The 27,360-nt window shown below is 40.7% G+C and overlaps 1 protein-coding gene across 8 annotated transcripts in view; it reads left to right on the plus strand.

Annotated features, from left to right (window-relative positions):
- NCOA1 (nuclear receptor coactivator 1) overlaps positions 1 to 23,875 on the plus strand; it is a 279,235-nt gene extending 255,360 nt beyond the window's left edge. For 4 of the 8 annotated variants that reach the window (XM_031654984.1, XM_031654988.1, XM_031654985.1 and 1 more), the window contains 4 exons: positions 5,364 to 5,535; positions 11,307 to 11,490; positions 15,958 to 16,047; positions 21,498 to 21,668. In XM_031654984.1, coding sequence (XP_031510844.1) covers positions 5,364 to 5,535; positions 11,307 to 11,490; positions 15,958 to 16,047; positions 21,498 to 21,668 — 617 coding nt within the window. Of the gene's footprint in view, positions 1 to 5,363; positions 5,536 to 11,306; positions 11,491 to 15,957; positions 16,048 to 21,355; positions 21,413 to 21,497 lie in introns of all 8 variants that reach the window. The other 4 variants (XM_031654990.1, XM_031654991.1, XM_031654986.1 and 1 more) reach the window with 4 other exon arrangements.
- The last annotated feature ends 3,485 nt before the right edge of the window (positions 23,876 to 27,360 follow it).

A 27,360-nucleotide genomic window follows, 5' to 3' on the forward strand; every position in this document is an offset into this window, starting at 1 on the left:
GGTAGAATGTGAGATGAGGCCAGAAAGAAATATCAAAAAGCTTGCTCTCGTACTTGGAGTCTCTTATTTATTGTTTACTGTTGACTCCACAAAGTAATATCCAGAATACGATAAGCATCTTGTCATACATATTTTTCTTTTTCTGTTTTTTCTTTTTTTTTTTTTTTTTCTCTTCTTTTGAGACAGGGTCTTGCCCTCTTGCCCACAAGTGGCACGATCATGGCTCACTGCAGTGTCCGACTCCTGGTCTTAAGTGATCCTCCCACCTCAGCCTCATGAGTAGCTAGAACTACAGGCATGTACCACTGTGCCCGGCTAACTATTCTATTTTTTATAGAAACAGATCTCACTATGTTGCCCAGGCTGGTCTCAAACTCCTGGCCTCAAGCCATCCTCCCACCTTTGCTTCCCAAAGCACTGGGATTACAGGCATGAGCCACCACACCAAGGCTATATTTTTTCTAAAAGAAATTAATTTCATCATAAATGAGGTTAAAAACACACTAATACAAGAGGTTTTTCTTTTAAGGATCACAACCAAAATAGTTTAAAATGGCGGGTTAATGCAAAGACATTAGAAGTGAAGATGGTGGCAAAACGAAAACAAAAAACCCACCCTCTAGAGTCATTCAGGAAAAAAAAAAAAGCTGGGCGCGGTGGCTCACACCTGTAATCCCAGCACTTTGGGAGGCCGAAGCAGATGGATCATGAGGTCAGGAGTTCAAGACCAGCCTGGCCAGCATGGTGAAACCTCGTCTCTACTAAAAATACAAAAAATTAGCCAGGCATGCTGGCGCGCACTTGTAGTCCTGCTACTCGGGAGGCCGAGGCAGGAGAATCGCTTGAACCTGGGAGGCAGAGGTTGCAGTGAGCCGAGATCACACCACTGCACTCCAGCCTGAGCAACAGAGTGAGACTCCATCTCAAAAAACAAGAAAAAGAAAAAGAAAAAAAAAAAAATGGATGCTGGGCGCAGTGGCTCATGCTTGCAATCCCAGCACTTTGGGAGGCCAAGGCAAGTTGTCACCTGAGGTCGGGAGTTCGAGACCAGCCTGACCAACATGGAGAAACCCTGACTCTACTAAAAATACAAAATTAGTTGGCCATGGTGACACATGCCTATAATCCTAGCTACTCAGGAGGCTGAGGCAGGAGAATTGCTTGAACCCAGGAGGCGGAGGTTGTGGTGAGCCAAGATCTCACCATTGCACTCCAGCCTGGGCAACAAGAATGAAACTCTGTCTCAAAAAAAAAAAAGAATAGAAAAAGAAAAAAAATGGAGACCCATATATTCTAAATCAAAATTACTTACCTTACATATAGAGAAAGCAGCAAGGAGAAAATATGTAGCTTCATTTATATAATCTTTACCAAAAATAAATAAACCCTATCTAGTGAAAGAAAAAACTGTAAAGTCTGAAGTTAGGTCAACTTTCACAGAAAATTTGAAATAGTTTTAAAATTGTAGCCAGGCGCGTTGGCTCAAGCCTGTAATCCCAGCACTTTGGGAGGCCGAGGCGGGCGGATCATGAGGTCAGGAGAGCGAGACCATCCTGTCTAACACGGTGAAACCCCATCTCTACTAAAAATACAAAAAATTAGCCGGGCGTGGTGGCGGGGGCCTGTAGTCCCAGCTACTCAGAGGCTGAGGCGGGAGAATGGCGTAAACCCGGGAGGCAGAGCTTGCAGTGAGCTGAGATCCAGCCACTGCACTCCAGCCTGGGTGACAGAGCCAGACTCTGCCTCAAAAAAAAAAAAAAAAAAAAATAGCCTGTAAGACCGGGCATGGTGGCTCACGCCTATAATCCCAGCACTTTGGGAGGCCGAGGCGGGTGGATCACGAGGTCAGGAGATAAGTCCAGCCTGACCAATATGATGAAACCCCATCTCTACTAAAAATACAAAAATTATTTGGGCATGGTGGCATGCGCCTGTAATCCCAGCTACTCGGGAGGCTGAGACAGGAGAATTACTTGGACCCAAATGCTTGAAGCAGAGGTTGTAGTAAGCAGAGATCACACCATTGCACTCCAGCCTGGGAACAAGAGCAAAACTCGGTCTCCAAAAAAAAAAAAAAATGTAGCCTGTAATAAAAAAAGAGTAAATTAACTACGTCTCTGGCAAATATAATGATTTTTTTTTTATTTAACCAAACAAACCAAGTAAAAAGAGAAAAAAAAATCATTGTATGAAAAATAACAAAAATTACATTAATAGTGGCAGAACACAGTAGATATTACACAGGCATATATGCATGTGTTCGCAAAGAGACATCAAGGACATAGAAACATGTTTATGATGTAATATTGAGTGAAAGAAGCAGGTCACGGAATCTTACAGGATTTTACAAAGATGTAAAGGAATTATACTAAATTATGGGCAGTCATACTATGGCATCCTTTTTTTGCGCCTTCGTAACTTTTTCTGCCTTAAAAGTATTTAACTGTGAGGTGTGTTTTGTCAGGAAACAAAAAACAAAAAACAAAAAAAACAGAGTGCTAGCACTAAACATTTTTTAGAAAACATTTTACTCTTTTAAATTGTTATGGATATCTACTTTTGGCCAAAGAAATAACAGGGACCAGATTTATTTTCCCATCTGAAACAAATAAACAAAAAACAGACAAAGTACGTTCAACAGTAGTTCTTGAGATTGTCCAGACTGTGCTGCAGGGAGGGAGAATCCATTAGGAGCCAGGACATTTCCCTGAGCTGAGGAGGTAGAGCTGGCAGTCTGGGAAAGCCAAGGCACCTAGAGGTAGCAGGGCACAATACCAGAGAGGACAGCACTACATAGAGAATTGTAGGATATGCAGAGGGTCCCATTCAGCTGAGAGCTGCTGCCCACACGCAGGCATGCATGTATGTGTGTACAAATCAAGGCCAGAGAAAACCACCTGAAAAGATAAGAGGGAACAATCTTCAAAGTTCACACAGGGCCAGCTCCTCTTCCTACCAGCCAGAGTAGAAAACCCTGTAATTCAGGGGGTATCAAGTAGAATACTCAGAGATGGTTTGCCTCGGTAGTGGGGCAAATTCATAAGGCCTAAACTCTGCTCTTGTCTCATTAGGCACAAGACCTAAAGAATTAACCTGTTTCCATGTAACCTAACCATAGCCCAGACAAAGGTCAAAAATATTTAAAAGAATAGAAAAAAAATCCAACACCTAACAAGGTAAAATTCACTAGGTCTGGAATCTGATTTTTAAAACTACCAGGTATGCAAAGAGATAGGAAAATACAATCTGTAATGAAGAGAAACCCAGCCAATCAAAAATTCAGAAATTACACAGATGATAGAATTAGTAGACAGAGACGTTAAAGCAATTATAAATTATAAATTCTGTATGTTCAAGAAGCAAGAGGAAGCTTGAACATGTTAAGTAGAGCCGTGGAAGATATAAATAAAACCCAAGTCAGACTTCCAGAGATGAAAACTACAGTGTCTGAGATTTAAAAAAAAAAAACTCTAGATGTGATAAACAGCAGATTAGAAATTACAGAAGAAAAAATTAGTGAACTTAAAGATATAACAATGGAAACTATCCAAAATGAAATCAGAGAAAAAAGACTTAAAAAAAAACTGGTAATTTACTCAAAATTGATCTTATAATTCAATGCAGAATTTCAGCATGCTTTTTGGAGACATTAACAAACATCCTAAAATGTGTATGGAAATGCAAAGGACCTAGAGTAGCCAAAACAACTTTTAAAAAGAAGAACAAAGTTGGATATCTGCCTAATTTCAGAAATTGCCATAAAGTCACAACAATCAAGACAATGTGGTACTGGTACAGCATAGAGATCACTGGAACAGAATAAAAAGTTCAGAAATAAACCCTTACTTTTATGGTCAGTTGAGTTTTGACAGTTCGGTCAGATGGCTGCTAATAAGCATCATCCTAAATAAAAAGGAATAGCCTACTGATAAGTGCTCCAAAATGGCTGAACCTCAAAAACATCATGCTAAGTGAATGCAAGCCAGACACAGAAGACCATGTATGGCTACATCTACATGAAATTACCCCCAAAAAGCAAATCCTTTAGAGACAGAAAGCAAATCAGAGGTTACCTGGGACTAGGGGTGAGAGCAAGGATTGACTACAAACAGGTACAAGGGAATTTGGAGAATGATTAGATGTCTAAACTGGATTGTGGTAATGGCGGCACAACTCTATAAATTTACTAAAAATCATTGCATTATGCAGTTACAGTGTGTCAATTTCATGTTGTGTAGATTATGTCTGAATAAAGCTTAAAAAGGGGAAGGAGGAGGGGAAGAGTGGCTAACAAAACTTTCTCATTATTTTTTATTTTCACACGTGACTTCTTTTTCTTTTCTTTTCTTTTCTTTTTTTTTTTTTTTTTTTTGACAGTCTTGCTCTGTCACCCAGGCTGGTGTGCAGTGGCACGATCTCGTCTCACTGCAACCTCTGCCTCCCAGGTTCAAGCCATTTTCATGCCTCAGACTCCCAAGTAGCTGAGATAACAGGCATTTTTGTATTTTTAGTAGCGACAGGGTTTCTCATGTTGGCCAGGCTGGTCTCAAATTCCTGACCTCGAGTGATCCACCCACCTCGGCCTCCCAAAGTGCTGGGATTACAGACATGAGCCACCGCACCTGGCCACACATGGCTTTTTCTGAGCTATTTTTTTCCTTTTCAAGTTTAATTTACGGCCGGGCGCGGTGGCTCACGCCTGTAATCCCAACACTTTGGGAGGCCGAGGCAGGTGGATCACCTGAGGTCAGGAGTTCGAGACCAGCCTGGCCAACATGGTGAAACCCCATCTCCTCTGAAAATACAAAAATTAGCCAGGCGCGATGGCAGGCGCCTGTAATCCCAGCTACTCAGGAGGCTGAGGCAGGAGAATTGCTTGAACCCAGGAGGCGGAGGTTGCAGTGAGCCAAGATCGTGCCACTGCACTCCAGACTAGGTGACAGAGCAAGACTCCATCTCGGGGGCGGTGGGGGGGGACGTTTAATTTACTACACAAGTAATTCATCATGTATGTTCATACATATTTTTACACTTAAAAATTCATATAAGCAAAAAAGAACAGAAACAGATCATATACAATCCTGCTGCACAAATCAACATCTTAGTGAATGGAAAGCATTATTCCAGACTTACATTTATTTATCTATTGGTTTATGCTGAGATTTCTTGCCCTAGTTTAAGATACTAAATTTTTTCCATGCTCTGTTGAATACGATATTTGTAAATATGTTGCCTGACACAAAACAAGGCAAATAAGAAAGTTATTTGTAAATATATTGTGACAGATCATTTCGGGTTTTTTCATTTATGGGGTTAATAAATTTATAGTATATCAACATAAATTAATTTGTGTCAATTTACAGGAATGGTTCCCCAAGGTGAGGCCAGCTTTGCTCCATCTCTAAGCCCTGGGAGCTCCATGGTGCCGATGCCAATCCCTCCTCCTCAGAGCTCTCTGCTCCAGCAAACTCCGCCTGCCTCCGGGTATCAGTCACCAGACATGAAGGCCTGGCAGCAAGGAGCAATAGGAAACAAGTAAGGGGGCAGTTTTTATATATGAGCATCCTTGATACTGTGATAAATCCCTGATACTGATAAATGCTACAATGGTTGAACCTCAGGAACATTATGCAAAGTGAAAGAAGGCCGGACACAAAAGGCCACATATGGTTACATTTATATGACGTTTCCCCGTTTATATGTGGAGACAGAAAGCCCCACATAAGAACAGCCATGTTTTCATGGGCTGATTGTATTCACAGGCTAAGTAGAAGATTATTGGCTACTTCCATTTGCATAATGGAAAGAACTAAATTTTATATTATCAGCAAAGAAAAATGATTTTTAAATCTTATAAGTGTCAAGTCACTTCTAAGGCAAATTTGTGTGCCAACAGTACAGAAAAGAGATCTAGTGTCCCCAACCTTTCCATCCTAACCTGAGCACATGTGAGAATATGATGAGCTCACAGCAGTAACAGCTTCCCTGGGACAGACATAGAAATGGGTACTTTTTAAAAAGTTTTTCTTTATAAGAACACTTTAAAATCTTATAAATCTGAAACCAAGAATGGCAAATGTCAGAATTCAATAGAGCTGAGTAGTGGGCACACAAGTTTCACTTTTCCCGGTGTATTTAAAGACTTTATAACAATAACAAAAGTTTTTAAGGCTTACCCCTTTTTAATCTCTAGATTTTTAGTGACCTTGACTTACCCATCTTGCTTAGAATTATCTCACTAAAGTCTTTTTTTTTTTCCCCAAATCCTGGCTGCTGAACTTTTCACACATCACTTTGAGTTTTATAAGGATTTTAATTTGGTTGTGTCTTAGCTCTAATGACAGGGAAGCTGTCTGATCTGACAACATAATAAGTAAGGCAGTTAAAGTTGAAAACACAAGACTATATTCTTCTAAAGTTCATTGAAAGGTGAGAGAAAATCTTCATGTTAGAGAACTGTGTAAGTCTCAATGAAGACCATGTATAAATTAGGTAGAAATGGAACCGTATCTGTAATATAAGAGGAATTTAGTCTCCTAATGTATTCCAATCCCAACTTCCTAAACTCACTCTGGATTTTGTGGCCCATCATTATAATCACTACCTTACAGGCACTCTGACTCCCTTGCCCAGCTCTCCCTCTGTTGCACTTATGCCTGGCAAAATTCTCCCTAATGAAATCCAACTAAACTCTTACTTTGTACCTCCATCTACTCATCGAAATATGGCTTGGGGAAAAAAAACCAGTCATGCTGACATGTCTCAATAACCTATTTCTCTGCTCCCCTTTACAGTTAAATTCCTTAAAAGATGATACTCTATCCACTTCCCCTACTCCTACTCCTTGTTGAACTAATCAGGCTTTCATTCCTATCATTCCACAAAAAAGTGTTCTTGTCAAGATAGTTAAATGTCCTCTTCAGTGCCAAAAGCAATGCTCATCAGTAGCATTTGACATATTTGAGCATTATTCTTTCTTGAAGCTCTTCATTTGGTTTCTAGAACAACTCTCTCGAGAAAAGTGACTCTCCTCCTATCACTTAGTCTCCTTTAGGATCTTTCTCATCTCCATGACCTCCATTTGAGGGCCCCAGAGTTGATTCTAGGACCTCTTCCCCATACCCACTCCCTCCTTTGGTTACATCACCCATCTTACTATTGTCAATGCCTGTTTCTATATTTGACTCCCAAATTTAAACCTCCAGTGCAGATGGCTTTCCTGAACACCATACTGTATATCCAGCTGCCCAACCAATATCTCCACTTACAAATCTAATAGGCATCTCACACTTAACATGATGAAAACTAAAGTGATATTTTCACCAGACCTGCTCTTCTGGGTTACTTTTTCCCATTTCAGTAAATGACAACTCCATGTTCCACTTGTCCAGAAGAAAAGTCTTTCTCTTTCTTACATCACATCAGCAAATCATGTCAGCTTCTTAACACCTCTCTCTTCTTACCAATTCCACTTGTGCACCTTAGTGCAAGCCACAATCATCTTTTCCCTGGGCCATTCCAGTAGCTTCCTCTCCTGCTTCCACCATTGTTGCACCATCATTTAATCTCCACATATTAGCCAGAGCCATGCTTTTAAAACGTGAGGCAAAGTATGTCAGTCCTTTACGCACAACTCATCCAGTAGCACCCCATCTTACTCAAAATACAGAATAGGGCCCGTAAAACCCCACATCATCTTGTTCCTGGATACCTCTCTGATCCCATCTGTTATTCTCACTGCTCACTCTGCTACACTGGCTTCCTTTTATCCTTCTGCTCCTCAGATGTGCTAAGTACACTGCAAACTCAGGATGTTTGCATTTTTTAATCTCTCTGCTGGAATATTCTTCCCTCAGTGGCCACATGGTTTGTCTCTCACACTTCAAGTCTTTGCTTAAATGTCACTTTGTTAGAAACAGACGTTAAATGTCACCTTATTACACTTCCCTGGCCATCATTTATGAAATAATAGCATTTTCTACCCTTGGCGCCTCCTTTCCATTCTTTTTTTTTTTTTTTTTTCATAGTGATTAACATTTGACATACTGTGCGATAGTCTATTTATTTGTGATTTTTCTTTTCCATGTAGAATATGAGCATCATAAGAGCAAGAACTATATTTTGTATTACTTCTGTGTCTCCATCGTCTGGAATAGGGAGGCCCTTTATCTACATCTGTTGAATAAATGAGTGCAAATACTCCCTAAGTCAATGTCTTGGATTCAGATTCAAATATGGATGTAGGTTTTTGTTGTATTTTAGTAGTTTTTGCAAACTTTGACTTTCCAGATCATTTGGGAAAGAAAACAGTTACCATCAACTCTTGAAACACTCACACTTGTTCATTTGGTTCATATGCAGAAGTTTATTAGTCAACATAAGCATTGTGTATTAGCGTATATCACCTGGAGACGGTGACCGCTCACTATCTCTGTCACACAACGCAAGATACCATGAGGAACACTGGAAACCCCTGCTGCCAATTAACGAAGAATCTAGTTGGTGAGGGGGCAGGTCAGAGAGAATCAAAACATGAAACGGTCAGAGAACCATTAAGTAGAATGATGTAATAGAGTTCAGAGGTAGTACAATGTAATTCTTTTTCATTATCTCTCTGGTGGCAAGAGAAAGAAATGGTTAAACAAACGTGTGTGTCCTGGAACTGGGTAGTGCTTCTGTGTAAGGCTGGTTGATGGGAGAATCCCATTGCTTATTAGCATTTTAAAGGATAAGAAGTCCTGTTGTTTAACCTTTTGTTTCTCAGACTTATTAGACCAGGGACTCCCCTGCTTGTTAATACCTGTAATATCTGTGGAACCCACTCTGGGTCAGAGTATTCATCCTTCTCTTTTTCCCATCATTTAGTGACTACCAAAGACCTAGTGCTACCCTGAGAAAACTGTGATAGCTGCTACAAAGCAGACAGGAAAGCAGAGTGAGGAAGAGGGCCTGTGAGTGTTGGACTTTAGGTGCCAGTGAACCCAGATGTCTTTCTAGGACCTGGGACAGTGGTTGCAGCTGCAGAAGAGCTTGGTCTTCTTCCCTTAATGGAAGATGCCAAAATGGAACTATTGGCAGGAGCAATTTGAAAGAACTTAAACTAATATACAGTCCCAAATATTAATTTGAAAGGATATTAAGCCCTAAATTTTTTTCCATAAGTATGACATCATTGCAGTCCTTGAAGCTTCCAGATGCATTAACTTACATAGCTTTGCTCCTCCACAGTGGTGACTTATGTATCAATTGACAAATGAGTACTGTCTTAGGCAGAAATGTTCTCATTAGAAAATAGGCATAGAGGCTGGGTGCAGTGGCTAATGCCTGTAATCCCAGCACTTTGAGAGGCCGAGGCAGGTGGATTACCTGAGGTCAGGAGTTTGAGACCAGCCTGACCAACGTGGTAAAACCTACCTCTACTAAAAAAAAAATAAATAAAAAATTAGCTGGGTGTGGTGATGCATGCCTGTAATCCTAGCTACTTGGGAGACTGAGGCAGGAGAATCGCTTGAACCCGGGAGGCGGAGGTTACGGTGAGCTAAGATTGCGCCATTGCACTCCAGCCTGGGCAACAAGAGTAAAACTCCGTCTCTGAAAACAAAAGGCAATAGACATAGATTAATAGGCTTTTTTCTCACCTTTAGTTGTAGGAACACTGCCCCACAAGCATACACACTGTGCAGACATTAATGGTCCACAGGTGTATTATTGACTATTTCCTAGGCATATAATTTTCTGTGGGCATCTGTGTTTTATAATTACTTGGGGGAAAATTCTGTACTTTTCTTGAGACATGATAAATAGGCTGTTTCTTGGCCTGTCAATGCAGTATGATTACCTTAGTCTACTAGAAACTGTAAATGTCAGTATATCCTTCTTAACACTAAGAGGTGGCAAGGAATAGATAAACTATTGATGGGGAAAATTATTTTTAAAATCAAATTCTATAGAATTAACATTAAAATAGGTGGAATTTTACCAGCAGTTTATTGTTAACAATTAATATATAATCATAAAATATTTGGTGTTTATAGAACTTAGGAAAGACAGAATTAATATCATTATCCTTTAGATTTGTATATCTGTATCACTGAAAATTTTCAGGGTTCAAATACAAATTGTCAAGTTGAATTTACGTGGAGTTTATTGCTTACTATTCTACTTCCTAATAGAGACTGATTTTACAGTTGAGATCTTTGGCATAACAACAGTCCAGAACTTGGCCGTGAAGAAGGAAGTCAATAAAACAGGCTCTCTGAAAAACATAAGTGCTTACGTATTTTTCTTCCTAGAAAAGACATGAAGCTATGTTCAGGCCTGGTAAGACCTTGGAAGTCTTTAAAAGGATTGAATTTGCCACCTAAAAACATTTGGTTATATACATCTGGTTTCGTCTTAATTTGTAGCATATTGAAAACGACCACAAGCTAAAACATTGAGAAGTGACAACAAGCTAGGATATTGAATAAAGGCTCTCAAATTTTAGTGTGCCTGAGTAGTTAAAGATGGATCTTTCTATACTCACCCCTGGAAAATGTGATTCACCAGGGTTTGAGTAAAACCTGAGAGTCTTGATTGTCAATGAGTCCCAGGGTATTCTCTTGTAGATTATCTCTGCGCTACACTTCAAAAAATTTATGCCACTTCACTGGCACAGATACAATAAAACCAATTAGTAGGAAACAATCTGAACTGCACCATTTGACAGCACCAAATAATAACCCATGCCATACTTCATTTATTCATCAGGTATTTACTGAGTGCCTGCTATATGTCACGTGTTAATAGAGACAAGAAATAAGTGGAACAAGATACCATCATTCCCCTGAAGTATTAAGTCTAAGAGGCTATACAAGCAAATACAATATAAGGATTCTGTCTTTGAATCATTCATTCCTGTGCTAATTCATTCAGTGAACATTTGTTGAAGATCCATATATATATATATATATGCCAGACACTTTGCTCAAATAGGACATTCTCTGTTTAGATAGGTAAATGTCAGTTACCTAGAAGATTTACTTACATGGAAAACTTCCTTTCTTAATTATTTACATGATTGCAGCCTATCATCTCTGATATTATGCCAGATAATTGTTACTTAAAATGAGTTCTTTTCAGTTATTTAATCCCTTTTGTAGACTTCAGAATGTATCTGAATTATATTAATTTTTATATATTTTAAGAAGATACAGTCATGCTTGCAATTTACGGATGTAACATATTTTATTTGGAAACAGGATCTAGTCACATTATCCCTTGTTCATGATCAGTGGATGTAATCTGGATTGTTTTTGAGTTTACAGTGTGTTCAGTCAAGCTGTCCAGAACCAGCCCACACCTGCACAGCCAGGAGTATACAACAACATGAGCATCACCGTTTCCATGGCAGGTGGAAATACGAATGTTCAGAACATGAACCCAATGATGGCCCAGATGCAGATGAGCTCTTTGCAGATGCCAGGAATGAACACTGTGTGCCCTGAGCAGGTAAGTGGCACAGCTGGCACACTTGCCACACTACATCACAGTTCATTATTCTGAGGAAAATCAGGTATGTTGACAGTTACTCATCAGAAACAGCCACACTTCTTTATTTATTCTTTCCCACTAACTTTTAATAATTACTAATTACTGGCTCTTAAGATATACAATGAAAATTTTTGACAGACTTTTTTTTTTTTTTTTTTTTGAGATGGGATCTCACTTTGTCACCCAAGCTGGAGTACAGTGGTTCAATTATAGCTCACTGTAGCCTTGACTGCCCAGACTCAAGGGATCCTCCTACCTCAGACTCCTAAGTAGCTGGGACTGCAGGCACATGCCACCCTGCCCAACTAACTTTTTTACTATTTGCAGAAACAAGGTCTCACTATGTTGCCCAGGCTGGTCTTGAACTCCTGGGCTCAAGCGATCCTCTTATCCCAACCTCCCAAAGTGCTGGGATTACAGGTGTGAGCCACTACTCCTGGGCCTTGACAGACTTTATAAGTAAGATTTTAGTTTCATGAGATTTTTAGTTTTTTAGATTTATTAAACAGTACATGGCTGGACGTGGTGGCTCTTGCCTTTGGGAGGCCAAGGCAGATGGATCACAAGGTCAGGAGTTTGAGACCAGCCTGGCCAACACGGTGAAACCCCATCTCTACTAAAAAAAAAAAAATACAAAAATTAGCTGTGCATGGTGGCATGCACCTGTAATCCCAGCTACTCGGGAGGCTGAGGCATGAGAATTGCTTGAACCCGGGAGGCAGAGATGCAGTGGGCTGAGATTGCGCCACTGCACTCCAGCCTGGGCAACAGAGCAAGACTTTGTCTCAAACAAAAACAAACAAACAAAAAAACAGTACATGTAATATATTGTCTTGGAATACTCCTTTATATTTTGAACACATTTTCTTCATTTCTACCTTTTTTAATTCAGTAAGCATTTATTCAGTACTTACTGTGTACAAAGATAGCCTTGTACATGCATATGTACAAGTTGGAGAAGACACAACATGAACAAAGGGTCATTTTAATCATAGGACAAAACAAGTATGTTAAGAGATGGGTCATACGTGTTTCTGTCAGATGAGGAGTGTATGCACAGTTGACTACTGAGGGCTTAAAAGTAAAAAGCCCTGATCAAAAAAGCCATTATGAAAAAGTTGCCTAAACAGAATAGAAAAAAAACATTCAAGATTGGTTATCACAGCATGACCTAGGCAGGATAGGGGTTGAAAGCCTAATTAATGTTAAGGGGATATTTGTGTTATATTTAGAGAAGTAATGTGGTAAGCTTTTTGGATATGTTTCATGCCATCTAAGTGTGTGGAATTTATCCTGGAGCCTCTTACAGATTTTTAGAAGAGAATGACTAAATTCAAAACGGTATTTAAGATTAGTGGAATAACTCCCTATAGTTGCTATTCTCGTTATTCATATCGGTAACCACATAGTACACCATAGTAAGTAGGCTGTTACCATGCAGCCATCATTTATAGCAAATCATAAAAATATATAAACACTGATTACCCTTTTTATCTTCAAGTGATATAATATACACCTCTATACATGAGGTGATGTAATATATGTATGTATAGAGGTATAATATAATGTATAGAGGGGTATATAATGTATAGCACCTCATTACAGTTTATTTCTATTTTGTCCCTCCTGTGCTACTATCATCATACATATTATATCTATATATGTTCTATTCCCTGCAGTTTATTATTTTTTCTTTAGTCAATTATAAATTATAAATTTATAAATTCTACTTACAAATTTATAAATTAATTATAAACTATAATTGACTAAAGAAACTTTAAATAAAACCTTTTTTTATATTTACCCACATAGTCACCACTTTCAATTTTCTGCGTTCCTTTTTGTAGTTCTAAATTTCCATTTGGTATTATTTTCCTTCTGCCTGAGGGTCTTGCTTTAACTTTTTTTTTTTTTTTTTTAGATGGAGTCTCGCTCTCTAGCCCAGGCTGGAGTGCAGGGGCGTGATCTCAGCTCACTGCAACCTCCACCTCCCAGGTTCAACCAATTCTCCTGCCTCAGCCTCCCAAGTAGCTGGGACTACAGGTGCCTGCCATCACGCCTGGCTAATTTTTTTGTGTGTATTTTTAGTAGAGATGGGGTTTCACTGTGTTAGCCAGGATGGTCTCAATCTCCTGACATCATGTTCCGCCTGCCTCAGCCTCCCAAAGGTGTGAGCCACCGCGCCCGGCCTTGCTTTAACATTTTTATAGTGCGGGCCTGCAGCTAATGAGCTTTTCTATGTCTGAAAAAGTATTTCACCTTCATCTTTGAATGTTCTTTTCCCTAAACTCTAGCTTGGCAGTTTCAGCTTTCAGTACTTTAAAGATGTTGGTCCACTACAGTATTGCTGATGAGATATCTGCTGTCATTTTATCTTTGTTCTTCCATATATGATTGATGTTTTTCCCTGTCTAGCTGATTTTTAAGATTTTTCTCTCCCCCACTGGTTCTAAGTAATTTGCTTATGATATGCTTTGGTGTATTTTGTTCATATTTCTTATTCTTGGGGTTCATTGAGCTTCTTGATTCATGACCATATAATTTTCACTAAATTTTGGAAAAAATTTTTGTTGTCATTTTTTGGTTTTTTGTGGTTTTTTTGAGACAGAGTCTCACTCCATCACCCAGGCTGGAGTGCAGTGGCGCCGTCTCCACTCACTGCAACCTCCACCTCCTGGGTTCAAGCAGTTCTCCTGCCTTAGCGTTCTGAGTAGCTGGGACTACAGGGGTGCACCACCACACCCAGCTAATTTTTATATTTTTAGTAGAGATGGGACTTTGCCATGTTGGCCAGACTGGTCTCAAACCCCTGACCCAAGATGATCCACCCACCTCGGCCTGCCAAAGTGCTGGGATTATAGGCGTGAGCCACCACACCCAGCCAAATTTTGGAAAATATTGATCATTATTTCTTCAAATAATTTTTGTCACCATCTTCACTCCTCTCCTTCAGAGACTTCAATTGCGTGTATAATAGGACACTTGAAATTGTCTCACATTCACTGATTCTCTAGGTTTGGGGGGCTTTGGGGCAGTGGGATGAGGTTCAGTTATTTTTTTCTTTGATTTTAGAACATTTATATTACTGTAGCTTCAGGTCCACTAATTTTTTCTTTTGCAGTATCTAATCTGTTTATCCAGTGTATTTTTCATCTCAGACACAGCAGTTTTCATATGTAGCAGTCATATTTGGATCCTTCTTATATCTTCCATATCTCCAACATATTTTTCATATCTGTTCAGTCTTTCCTCTTGTTTCTTAAACAAATGGAATATGGTTGTTACAGTAAATGTCCTGATATTTCTCACCTATCAGTTCTATTATCAGCATCATTTTTGAATTGATTTCAGTTGACTTTCCTTTTCATTATGCATCATATTTTTCTGCCTCTTTGCATGCCTGGTAATTTTTTATTGGATGCCAGATGAATTTTACCTTGTTTATATTCCTACAAATACTCTTGAGCTTTGTTCTAGGAAATGGTTAGATTACTTGGAAAGTTTGATCCTTGCTTTTTTGTTTACTGTGACCAAAGCAGTATTTTTTCTAGGACTAATTTTAACCTTACCACCAAGGTAAAGCTATTCTAATATGCTACATGATACTACATGAATTATGATGTTTTCCACTCTGGGGGGTGAAATCAGGGCCTATTCCCAGCCCTGTGGGGACTTCGGGAATTGTTCCGTGTCATCTATTCAGGTGATTCTTTCCCCTGCCTCTATAAGCTGATTAGTACTGGGCTGCAGACTTGAGAGCCACTGCAGATCTATTCCAGAACTCTCTCTGATATTCTGCTCTGAGGATTCTAGCTGCATCCCCTTAACTCAGGGAGCCTGCCAGCCGCTGCCTGGGTTCCCTTTCTCCATGATACAGCCGGAAGTACGCTCCAGGCAATAGGCTGGGCAGTTGCCACAGTAGGGACTGCTGATCACTGTCCTTCATTGCCTTTGTCTAATGTCTTAAGTGCCTTTGTTTCACATGTTTTGTCTGTTTTTTTAGCTGATTGAGGCAGGAGGATAAGTCTGATCCCTGTTACTAAATCTTGACCAAAGTGTGAGTCTATCACTAATTAATATATGTATGTGTGAATTAACTTTTTATTAAAGTATCATATATAAGAATATAGAGAAAAGTGTACAACTCAATGGATTTTCACAAAGTGAACACACCTGAGTACCACTCAGATCAAGAAACAGAATGTCATCAGTACTCCAGAGGTTCTCCTTGTGTCCCTTACACACTCTCCACCCCGACATGGGGAACTACTATCCTGACTTGTAATAACACAGTTAATTGCTAAGCTTTTCATTTTTGCTGTGCTGCTCTTACTTTTCTGTCAGTGAGATTGTTTTTCATTGAAGAATTTGGTTTTCAGCTTAAACAACTAGCTTGTAATTTGATCTTATATTTATCTTTAATAGATAAACGATCCCGCACTGAGACACACAGGCCTCTACTGCAACCAGCTCTCATCTACTGACCTTCTCAAAACAGAAGCAGATGGAACCCAGGTCAGTAAGGAAATTCTAAGCCCAGAGCTGTCAAATGTACTCTAGATACACAGAGGATTGTGTAGCATCATTAAGAGCCTGACCTTGGGAGTCAGACCTGGATGTGAGTCCTGGCTCTGTTCTTAGCCGTGTCGTCCTGAGCATGTTACGGAGCTTTCCTGAGCTGCTGTATAACCACAGAACTAACATGACACCTGCTTATAGGATTGTTGAGAGGATTCAATGAGATCAGTTCAGAGGGTTTAACTCAGTGCTTAGGATAAAGTGATCACAAATGATGGCCACTAATTGTTATTTTGTAAATAAGCACAGTGCTAAAAACTCATCTGTAATCAGAGTACCTCAGAAGATCTCAGTAAATTCAGACAAAACAGAGTGCCTGCTGTATACTTCACCTCCTAAGAAGTATGTTTCAAAACAGCATAAACAGCAAGGGTGGCCACTTTCCTATATTAACCTAATTTAGAAATTTTGGAGGAAGGGCTTAATTCACTTTTGTAACTTTGGTTGAACTTTAGTCTCTGTCTCTCTCTCTCTTTTTTTTTTTTTGAGACAGAGTTTTGCTCTTTTGCCCAGGCTGGAGTGAAGTGGCGTGATGTTGGCTCACTGCAACCTCTGCCCCCTGAGTTCAATCGATTCTCCTGCCTCAGCCTCCCAAGTAGCTGGGATTATAGGCACCCACCACCATGCCCGGCTAATTTTTTGTATTTTCAGTAGAGACGGGTTTTCACCATTTTGACCAGGCTGGTCTCGAACTCCTGACCTAAGGTGATCTACCACGCCAGGCCGAACTTTAGTCTCTTAATAAACATTTTTAATACAGGGATTATGCCACAGATGGCAATAGGAAGACACATAATATATGTTCCATCAGCATTAGGTGAACTGTGGGGAGAAGTGAGGAAAGGAAACTTCATTTGTGAAATGCTTGTGGTTTGCCAGGCACTGTGCTATGCACTGTATGCATTATCTCATTTAAGCCTCACTGTAACCCTATGAACGAGGTAGTATTCCTTTTCTTCACAGATGAAGAAACTGAACATGAAGAGGTTTAACTACATGTACCATTCACAGTGTTAGAAAGAGGAAGAGCTGAGGTTCAAACCCAGGTCTGTCTACTGCCAGAGTCCACACTGTTTCTGCCATACCAGTTAGGGACTCCTGAAAGATAAAACACATCAATATATGCACATAAACTGTCACTTAACCAAAGAAGGCAAATTATTAAATTTGTTACAAGTAATGAAGCATAAGCATTCAAAGAAAGGAGAAATTGCTGAGATGGTCAGAAGAGCATTTTTGCAAGAGATAGAGCTGAACTGAGCCTTGAAGGACAGTTACCGAGGCAAAGAGAAGGAAAAGGATATGGTAGTTGTTGGAGGCTGGTGCAGACATAGATTGAGAAGTAGAAGGAACTGGAAGTAGAGGCCACAGAAACAGGGAAATAGTAATATCTTAGCATAGTCCTGGGAAACCAAATCAACTAAAGGTAAAGGGTTTATCATAACTATTCATAGGAATTAAAATTGGTAAAGTGGCTTGGGGAAAATTTCCAGAGGCCTTGAATGCTAAACTAAGGGATTTGGATTCAACCCTGTGGACAGAAGAGTCATCCCTGGAAGGGAACATCGATAGAAGTCCTAGCGTAGACTTCATCTTGGGAAGAAGGTGAAGGAAGATGTATTGGCCAGTTGAGAAGGACAAAGATTAGAAGACTGGGTTCACAGTCTAAGCATTAGGAAATAGGACCTGAGTCCTCTCAAGGTAAAGAGAAGGCATTTTGGCCGGGTGCGGTGGCTCACACCTGTAATCCCAGCACTTTGGAAGGCTGAGGCAGGCAAATCATTTGAGGTCAGGAGTTTGAGACCAGCCTGGCCAACATAGAGAAACCCTGTCTAAAAATACAAAAATCAGCCAGGCTTGGTGGTGGGCACCTGCAGTCCCAGCTATTCAGGAAGTTGAGGCGGGAGAATCACTTGAACCTGCAGGCAGAGGTTGCAGTGAGCCAAGATCACACCACTGCACTCCAGCCTGGGTGACAGAGGGAGACTTGGACTCAAAAAAAAAAAAGAAAAGAGAAGGCATTTTAAGATCTGGGAGCTGGGCGCGGTGGCTCATGCCTGTAATCCTAGCACACTTTGGGAGGCCGAGGCAGGCAGATCACAAGGTCAGGAGATCGAGACCATCCTGGCTAACATGGTGAAACCCCATCTCTACTAAAAATACAAAAAAAAATTAGCCAGGTGTGGTGGCGGGCACCTGTAGTCCCAGCTACTCGGAGGCTGAGGCAGGAGAATGGCGTGAACCCGGGAAGCGGAGCTGGAAGTGAGCCTAGACTGTGCCACTGTACTCCAGCCTGGGCAACAGAGCGAGACTCCGTCTCACAAAAAAAAAAGATCGAGGAATGAAGAGTCTTCATTCACCAGGTGTTTGTGAAAGCCTCAAACCCACAGAGACATTACTGGGCAGCTTGACAAATTAGTTACACCCAAACGACCATGTTTTAAAGTTCCAAAGCCCTGCCCTGAAACAGTATTTCAACTGAAGTAAAAATTATGCCAGAAAATCTTCAGAGGTTAGGACTCAGCTTTCACATCAATCTTCTCACCTGGAAGAACTGAAGCTTCTTTTGTGTCACACTTTGCCTATCAGAGAAGTCATGACAAATATTAAGAAGTCCTTTGTGGACTGGTCTAAGACACCCCCTTTTAAGCAATAGTTTAAAGTGGCTGAAATGGGTTTTAGAGTTTGTTTAGTCTTTTCAGTTTTCTCTAATTTCAATAATACACTTTTTTTTTTTTTTTTTTTTTTTTGAGATGGAGTCTTGCTTTGTCGTTGCCCAGGCTGGAATGCAGTGGTACGATCTCGGCTCACTGCAATCTCCGCCTCCCAGGTTCAAGTGATTCTCCAGCCTCAGCCTCCCAAGTAGCTAGAATTACAGGCGTCTGCCATCACACCCAGCTAATTTTTGTATATTTTTAGTAGAGACGGGGTTTCACCATGTTGGTCAGGCTGGTCTTGAACACCTGACCTCAGGTGATCCGCCCGCCTCAGCCTCCCAGGGTGCTGGGATTACAGGCGTGAGCCACCGTGTCCGGCCAATACACTTTTTTAATTTATTTGAGACAAGGTCTTACTCTGTTGCCCAGGCTAGAGTACAGTGACACCTTCACAGCTCACCGCAGCCCCAATCTCCCAGGCTCAAGTGATCCCCCCACCTCAGCCTCCTCAGCAGCTGGGACTACAGGCACACACTACCACGCCCAGCTAATTTTTTTTAATTTTTTGTAGAGATGGGTCTCACTATGTTGCCCAGGCTGGTCTCAAACTGCTGGCCTCAAGTGATCCTCCTGCCTCAGCCTCCCAAAGTGCTAGAATTAGAGGCATGAGCCTCAATGCCCACCCTAGGCTATCTTTTTAAAAGTTGTATTTTTAAAGAAGCAGAACTTTCTAGTTTGTTTCATCATGCCTTTATCAAGAACTTTTTAAGAATTTGGGTACAAAAACACCTTATGCTCTGCCCCAGTGTTTCATATGTAGAAACATAAACATGAAATTTTATCTGTTGACTTTTTTTAAAATCAATGCCTAAAAAAGAACTATAGTTTGTGATCATGTGAAGTTTCAGTGGTAGAATTTTCTTTCTGTTGTGGCCAGTCATGAAATCTCTACTTGCTCCAGTGTTTTTATATTTACCAGACAGCAGCTGGGGAGTGAGTTAGACAGAAATATAAAGACAGATGTACAGAAAGGGAGAAGAAAAAGATGAGGAGAAGAGGACTGGAGGAGTAATGGGACTAGCTGTACTGCAGAACTGGGATAGAATGGGGAGGAGGTAAGGCAGGAGGGAACAAGAAGAGAACTCAAAGAACAGAGGAGTGGGAAGAGGGATGGCAGGAGGAGGTAAGACAGGAGAGAACAGGAAGAGAACCCAGAGAACAGAGGAGCGGGAAGAGGACTGGCAGGGGAATCGTTGACCTAGGAAGAGAGGAAGGCCTGGTGAAGCTCTAGAAGGAAAGAGTCAGAATGAGACGTTACAGACCACAAAGGCAGGGCAAGGGCACAGAGGCAGCTGGAGAGCAGACTGGGTGCGTTGGTGTGTTATAGACACAAGAGAAAGAGCCCAGAGGAGGCAGTAACAAATGGGAGCATATAGGGACTAGAAGCCACATTTGGGAAACTAGGGAAAGGGGAAGAGAAGGAGAGAAAAGCAGTGCAAATCTAACTAGAGATTTGATTCCTTAGGCACTAGGAAAGCTCAGCTTGGGGGCTGTCTGCCTCATCTGAGAGGGAGGAAAGTGGAGCTGTAAATGGATTAAGAGGATAGGAGACCAGGGGATAGACTGATGTCCAAATTTGATGCATACGACATTTGACATTTGGCTAATGAAGGTTGATGGAAAACAACTTTTATTCAATTAGGATAGAAAAGTTTTCAAAAAAGCTGAGTGTAACTAGCATGAATTAGTGATAAATGACCAAAAAAAAAATACACCACTAATCTAAACTACTTTATGACCTATCAAACAGGAGACACAAGTTTATCAAAAAGTTTGAGACACTTAGATGCCTTAGAAGGCATCTCCATTCCTGGTCTGGAACATTCACAAGTGTGGTATTAGCCTTAATCAGTTCTACGAACAACTTTTTAATAAGGCTGGTTGGTAAAGACTAACTTCTGGCTTTGTTTTCCCAATAGAATATGCTAGAACTGTGCAACTTTAGACATTTTTAAGGAATAAGTGTATTGTTACTGAAAGTAGTGAAGGGAAAATTCACACTGTTCTCAAGGCTAGTGGACGTACTGTTATTTTTAGCTCATGTGTTTAAATGGATTGTCTGTCGGGAAAAAAGTCAAATATAAAATTGTTCTAATGATAATTTGCTGTTATTCTAAAGCCAATATGTGAAAGAGCTGTGTAATAGTATATTTAAATACTAAAAAATCTTTGGACATTAACCTTAGATGCTGATGTCCTACTGAGTTGTGGTTTCGTTTTGCTAATACTGGTTGAAAGCCCTTAATTTTTCAGTGACATCATAAAGATTTTCTATCCTACTGAAATCATCCATAGAATGGTTTTAAACCAGTTTTCTAAATACCACGTATTTTTTAAAACCTATCACTGGATACCCAGACTCTGAAACTGGGCTTCTCCCAATCTTGGCAACATTAGCAATGATACTCACTTTCAGTATTGATGGCAACCCTATAGGAGGCGTGACCATTCCAATTTTGATTTTATTTTTAAAGTGTGAACTTTCCAGAACCCTGAGCAAAATGAGTGCAGCGATTTTCTTTTTGTAGGACAAGAAGACAGAAGAGTTCTTCTCTGTGGTGACTACAGACTAGAGGAATGCTCTAGTGAGTTTCCACTTCAAGTAGTACCCACTCATAAGCCGGGGGGGCAGACCCTTCTGTCTAAACACATCTTTTATTTGTGTTCCAGCAGGTGCAACAGGTTCAGGTGTTTGCTGACGTCCAGTGTACAGTGAATCTGGTAGGCGGGGACCCTTACCTGAACCAGCCTGGTCCACTGGGAACTCAAAAGCCCACGTCAGGACCACAGACCCCCCAGGCCCAGCAGAAGAGCCTCCTTCAGCAGCTACTGACTGAATAACCACTTTTAAAGGAATGTGAAATTTAAATAATAGACATACAGAGATATACAAATATATTATATATTTTTCTGAGATTTTTGATATCTCAATCTGCAGCCATTCTTCAGGTCGTAGCATTTGGAGCAAAAAAAAAAAAAAAAAAAAAAAAAAACAGGAGTTTGCTTTTGTCGGGAGATTGAAAGATGTTTTTGTTTCTTTCTTTGTAAAGGCCTTGGATATTGAAAAAATACCAAGGCAGAACAGTTGGACAATCTATTTCTTGAGCCAAATTTAATTATTCTTATTTTTATAATCAGTCATTGGCTTCTTATCTGGATGAAGGCTTTTGGAGGAGAACCAAAACGACAAGTTCCAAGAAGAAGATGAAGCTCCGCCTCCGCCACTCAGTCCCAGCCCTGCCCAGGAAGAAGGGCCTGTGGGGCTTTGCCTGTGCCCGTCCACCAAAGGCTGTCACGTGTCTCGAAATCAGCAGCCCTCCCCATCCCAATCCCAGGCAGCTTGTGTGTACAATCAGCTTCTCTAGCAACTCTGTATCTGTTGGCTTCAAGAGAGTATTTTGCCTCCACATATGTACCCCTTCTCCTTTTTTTAAAGATGGATTTAAACCAAGATGCCTCCAGGAAAGAGGGCGAAATGAGTATATTCACAGAGGAATCCAAAAAATACAGTTTGGGGGAAAATGCAATAATTTTTGATGAGATGGGTGAAGGACAAGAAGTGAGTTCTGTCAATTATTGTAGATACAATATTCTGATTAAATCTGGAAAATAAAAGGCAGCCTGTTTTTTCTGCTTTTATTGTATTAACAGCTGAGGTAGGCTAAAGTTATTTAAAATAAAATTAAATTTATGATCCAAGTAGCTTATTTTTCCCTTTAAATCTCATTGTAAATATATTTGATTTCTTGTAGAAATTGATTTCCTTCTGTTTAATTTTATGCTTTTATTATACTCTTGATTTTTCTAAATTTGTGTGTGAAATATAACATTGATTGAATTGCAGTTACATTTGGTTAGTAATATTTCATTATTTTAATAACTGTGATGCCATGTATGGATTTACTTTGGGGTTCAAATCAAAATGTCACTGCCAGAAAGAGCTGTTCCAGCTGATCTAGAGCATACTGCCCTAGAGTGTCCCTGGGATCATCTGAACAGAAGTGCACAGGCTACTTGTACAGAGAAAAAATTAATACTCAAAGGAAATCTTCATTTTTTAGATTGACTTTGGGAATTTGAATTTTCATCAGTGCAAATATAAATTTCTCTATCCTGCTCTGAGGCTAATTGGTACCATATTTTCCCTTTGTGTCTTGTCACTCTGCCACATCCCATCTCATCCTGGCCTCTGAGTCAAGAACCCAGTGAACTGACTTTCTAGTTCTAGAAGTTCCGCTGCAAAGCCAGGAAAGCTTGAGAAAGGTATTGTGGAAGAAGCAAAGGTAGACCCCCATCACTGACCTTTGTCTGCATTCCTGGGCCTGTGAATGATGACAGCACCTGACATTCTTCACCAGCTACCTCTGCCTCCATGGCAGAGAAAAGGCCATAAGAACAGTGGAAGAGGAGCATGGACTCAGACTTCAAGGAAGAAGCCATTTCCCCAGGTCCTTCCTTCTGCATCTCACCACCCCTAGTTACAAATAACTCCACTGAACAGCATCTATTCAGAAACTATATCGAATAAAAAGATTGGTGGAAGGGCTCATGTGGTTAGCAACTATGAAACAGAAATAGGACACTCAGTTACAAACATTATCTCCTTTAGTTTTTCAGAAAATGCATCCCTGATTTCATTCATTTCCAGCTTGAAAGCCAGCCATATTATCTAGTCCCTACCAAACTGCTCTAGGAGGTCATTTCCATTTTGTTGGTGATATTTAGACGCGCAGACTGCAGGAAGTTCACCTTTAACTTCAGCATTCCAGATGAAGTTTCCTGACTCAGTGCTTTTGCATAAGGAACTAGAAAAAAAAAAGTGGTAAGGAAAATTGGAGATGCTAACATCCTCCCCCATCCCAACTGCACCTTAAAATATGCATGTCACCTTCAAGGTTTTATAATTGCACTGTTTGTTTTATGTATGTACAGATTAAAATTATTGCTACATTTGAGGAAAATAAAATTGCTTGCTTCTATGTAATTCCTGTCATTCCACAGGAAATTCACTTTTCCAGCTACTGAATAGAATTTGTTTAACAACCTCATGGGTTGCCTCTTCATTTACAGGGAAGAAATGAAATGTATATTCTGCAGAAATCGCCAAAGCCCAAATTAACTAGAGTATTATAAAAGGTTAATAAAGCATCCCTGAAGCCAAAGATCCTCAAAGTCATCCTAATTTGAGCTAGACCATTGAAATTTGAGAAGGTCAAACTGAAGTCATGATAGCAGGCCTTGAGAGGTTCTAACTGTGACATTGTCTGATGATTAAAGACTTCTAGGCCTGCTGTTTCTTAACTCAGAAGATCTGGTCCAGGCAACACTTCATGGCCATAGATGCCATGTCTCTATCAATTATTGTTTTGTTTTGTTTTTTTAATATATCAACATTTATCAATAATCGGTGTTGTCTTACTTGAGGAGTCTCCTTCAATGTGAGAATGCATTTTATAGGAATTAGGGCCTGTTGTTTGTTTTTAAAGCATCCTAAATCCATCAACTTGGCTAAGTAGGACTAGGGTGTAAGAGTTACAGAGGAAAGAAATGCAGCTCAACAGTTAAAGACAGATTTATTTTAGAGAAAGTAAACCTGAGAGGGGCTTCTGGCTGATTTCCATCAGGAGTGCTTTCTCTTACAGAGTAAGAGTATACATTGGTTTTAGGGTGAGGGGGCTTATCACAAGCTTGGAATGTTTCTATGTGAGGGAGAAGTTTTATGGCGGGGTCGGAATGTCTGGGCGGAGGGGAAGTTATCTTGGGGCTGATGTCTTTCTAGCCAGAGCGGGCTTATCTTGGGGTTAGCATGTCTTTGGTTAGGGAGGAGTTTGGAGTGTTTCTGGTTGGAGATGTTATTTGTGGTTTATGGTTGTGCTGACCTTAGCCATTAGGCTGATGCCCTTTGGGTTTAGGTGGTTTTTGATTAAGGTGAATTTTAGAATGAGGGGCTTGTCCAAGATGGCGATGTTCCTGCTGTGTCATAGGGTAAATGTGATTCCAGAGGGCTCAAGGAGGGTGTACTTCCCACACACATTCCTAGACCTAAATTTACACAGATTTGGTAACTGTTAAGTCATATTTATGGGAGACAAAACCTTTTTTTTCCACAGTTGGGATAGGTAAAAATGAAACTTCCCTTAGAGGAGGCTGAACATTGATTTAAAGTTATCCTGAGATATAGGAGTGAGGAAAACAAATACAAACAATTGAGAAAAAACTGTGATTGTTATAAGGAAGTTTCACCTTTTTGGTTTCACCTAAAGTAGGTTCCATTCCTTAGGAAGACCTCAGAAATGGTCTCCTAGACCCTGACAAAGAAAAAACAAGGACTGTTGTCTGCTTACAAAGGCAGTTGTACTGATTTCCTGGTTGACAGTAACTGCTCTTCCCAGAGGGGCACCTCCACTTAAATAAAATGAGTAATTCAGAGCAAGCTTGAGCCGTGACCATTCCTGTGCCCCTGAAGATCTTGATTTAATTAAGCCCATAAATTCTTTTTATTGGAGTAAACTGCCCAAGGAAACATGCCTCTGTCCAGAACCCTTTCTGCCAGCACTAAATTAATTTTCTTTCTATATTTTATTTTCATTGCCCCCAGAATTCTTAACAAGATTGAAGGAACACAAAGTTCTGGCCTCATTCACTCGTTCAACACATTGTATTGTCTTTATCTGAGGAACTAGGGATATGAAAGGATGCCAACAGGCATGCGCCCTGTCCTAGTGGAGCCTATATTCACATTAGGGGACTTAGACTGAGATAATCACAACTGGATTAAGTGGCACACAGGAGAATTCCAAGTAGGAATTTCTAAGCAGGGCCTGGAGGTGAAGGCAGGTTCCCTTGAAGCAATGGCATTCAAAGTGAGGTTTGCAGGTGATGAGGAAGTAGCTCAGTGGAGAGCCAGTGAAGAGTTGTGAGAGGCAGCATGTGAGAAGGTCTGGAGACAGGGAGGAGCCCCAGAGAGCTGCTTGTTTTAAGTTGTTAACTAGCGCTCTCCTGAGCTGGCATCTACATTAGAGTTATGTCAGCCCATGGCTCCAGGAGATATAGCACTAGACATTGGGATCCTCACTTGGAAATTGTTTCAGCTCATAGTCTTTTCCACAACTAGCCCTGTCCTGCCAGAAGTACAGGCTTCTATGTCTTCTACACAGTAGTCTGTAGCTGGTGACAGTATTAAAAGTACTCAGAGATAATAAATTTGTAATAATTTTTAAAATACTTTTCTGCACATTATCTCATTTAATCCTCTGCTGTCGTTGTAGAGCATTGTTAGAAAACAAGCTCTAGGCTGGTTGCGGTGGCTCACGCCTGTAATCCCAGCACTTTGGGAAGCCGAGGTGGGTGGATCACCTGGGGTCAGGAGTTCAGGACCAGCCTGGCCAACATGATGAAACCCTGTCTCTGCTAAAAATACAAAAAATTAGCTGGGTGTGGTGGCGTGTGCCTGTAATCCCAGCTACTCAGGAGTCTGAAGCAGGAGAATTGCTTGAACCCAGGAGGTGGAGGTTGCAGTGAGCCAAGATCACACCCTTGCACTCCAGCCTAGAAAAACAAGAGCAAAACTCTGTTTGGGAAAAAAAAAAAAAAAAGGCCAGGTGCAGTGGGTCACGCCTGTAATCCCAGCACTTTGGGAGGCCGAGACAGGCGGATCACGAGGTCAAGAGATCGAGACCATCCTGGCCAACATGGTGAAACCCAGTCTCTACTAAAAATACAAAAATTAGCTGGGTGTGGTGGCGCACGCCTGTAGTCCAAGCTACTCGGGAGGTTGGGGCTGGAGAATTGCTTGAATCCGGGAGGCGGAGGTTGCAGTGATCCCAGATCGCACCACTGAACTCCAGCCTGGCAACAGAGCGAGACTCCATCTCACAAAAAAAAAAAAAAAAGAGAAGAAAAAGCAAGCTCTGAAGGGTTATGACACAAACACTACCATTTGTCAGTGGAAATTGGGAGTTGAAACCAAGTCTAATTCCAAATTCTGGGTTCACTATCCTGGACGATATGATTTAGGATGGATTCTGAGTCTGTAGACTTTAATCTCTTTTGTGACCTTAGACAGTGCTTTCATATGTGAAATAACTAAAACAGCTTTGAAAAGAGGGGCAAGAACTCCCGGGTTGAGAAGAGAGGACCTGGCCCCTTCTCTGGAGGCAGTCAGAGCCTGCCCTTTGGAGGCCTCAACTAAATAGGGGTTATCTTTGGCATATGGTCAGCAGGGTGTCCCACTACCGTTTGGGAGAAGCATTCTGTTCCTGCGTGTCTAAACAAGGAATGAAGAAGGAGCTCTATGAAACTACAGGGTCATCCCTTAGCTTAAAAGAATTTTGGAAAGTGTGGGTTCCTCGTGGGGCAGGTATAAGAATGACTGACAGAGGATCCTTTTTGTGAGGCCGAGGAATTTTAGGACCTTGCAGTTCACCCTAGGATAGTAGGTTTTTTGGATCAGACCTTGGAAGCACTCGCCTTTCCCTGGCTCTTGATCCTACTGTGGACAAAGAATCGTTCTCTTATGCTGTGGAGTTTGGCC

This window comes from Papio anubis, chromosome 14 (genome assembly GCF_008728515.1).
Source record: "Papio anubis isolate 15944 chromosome 14, Panubis1.0, whole genome shotgun sequence".
NCBI classification, from domain to species: Eukaryota; Metazoa; Chordata; class Mammalia; order Primates; family Cercopithecidae; genus Papio; species Papio anubis.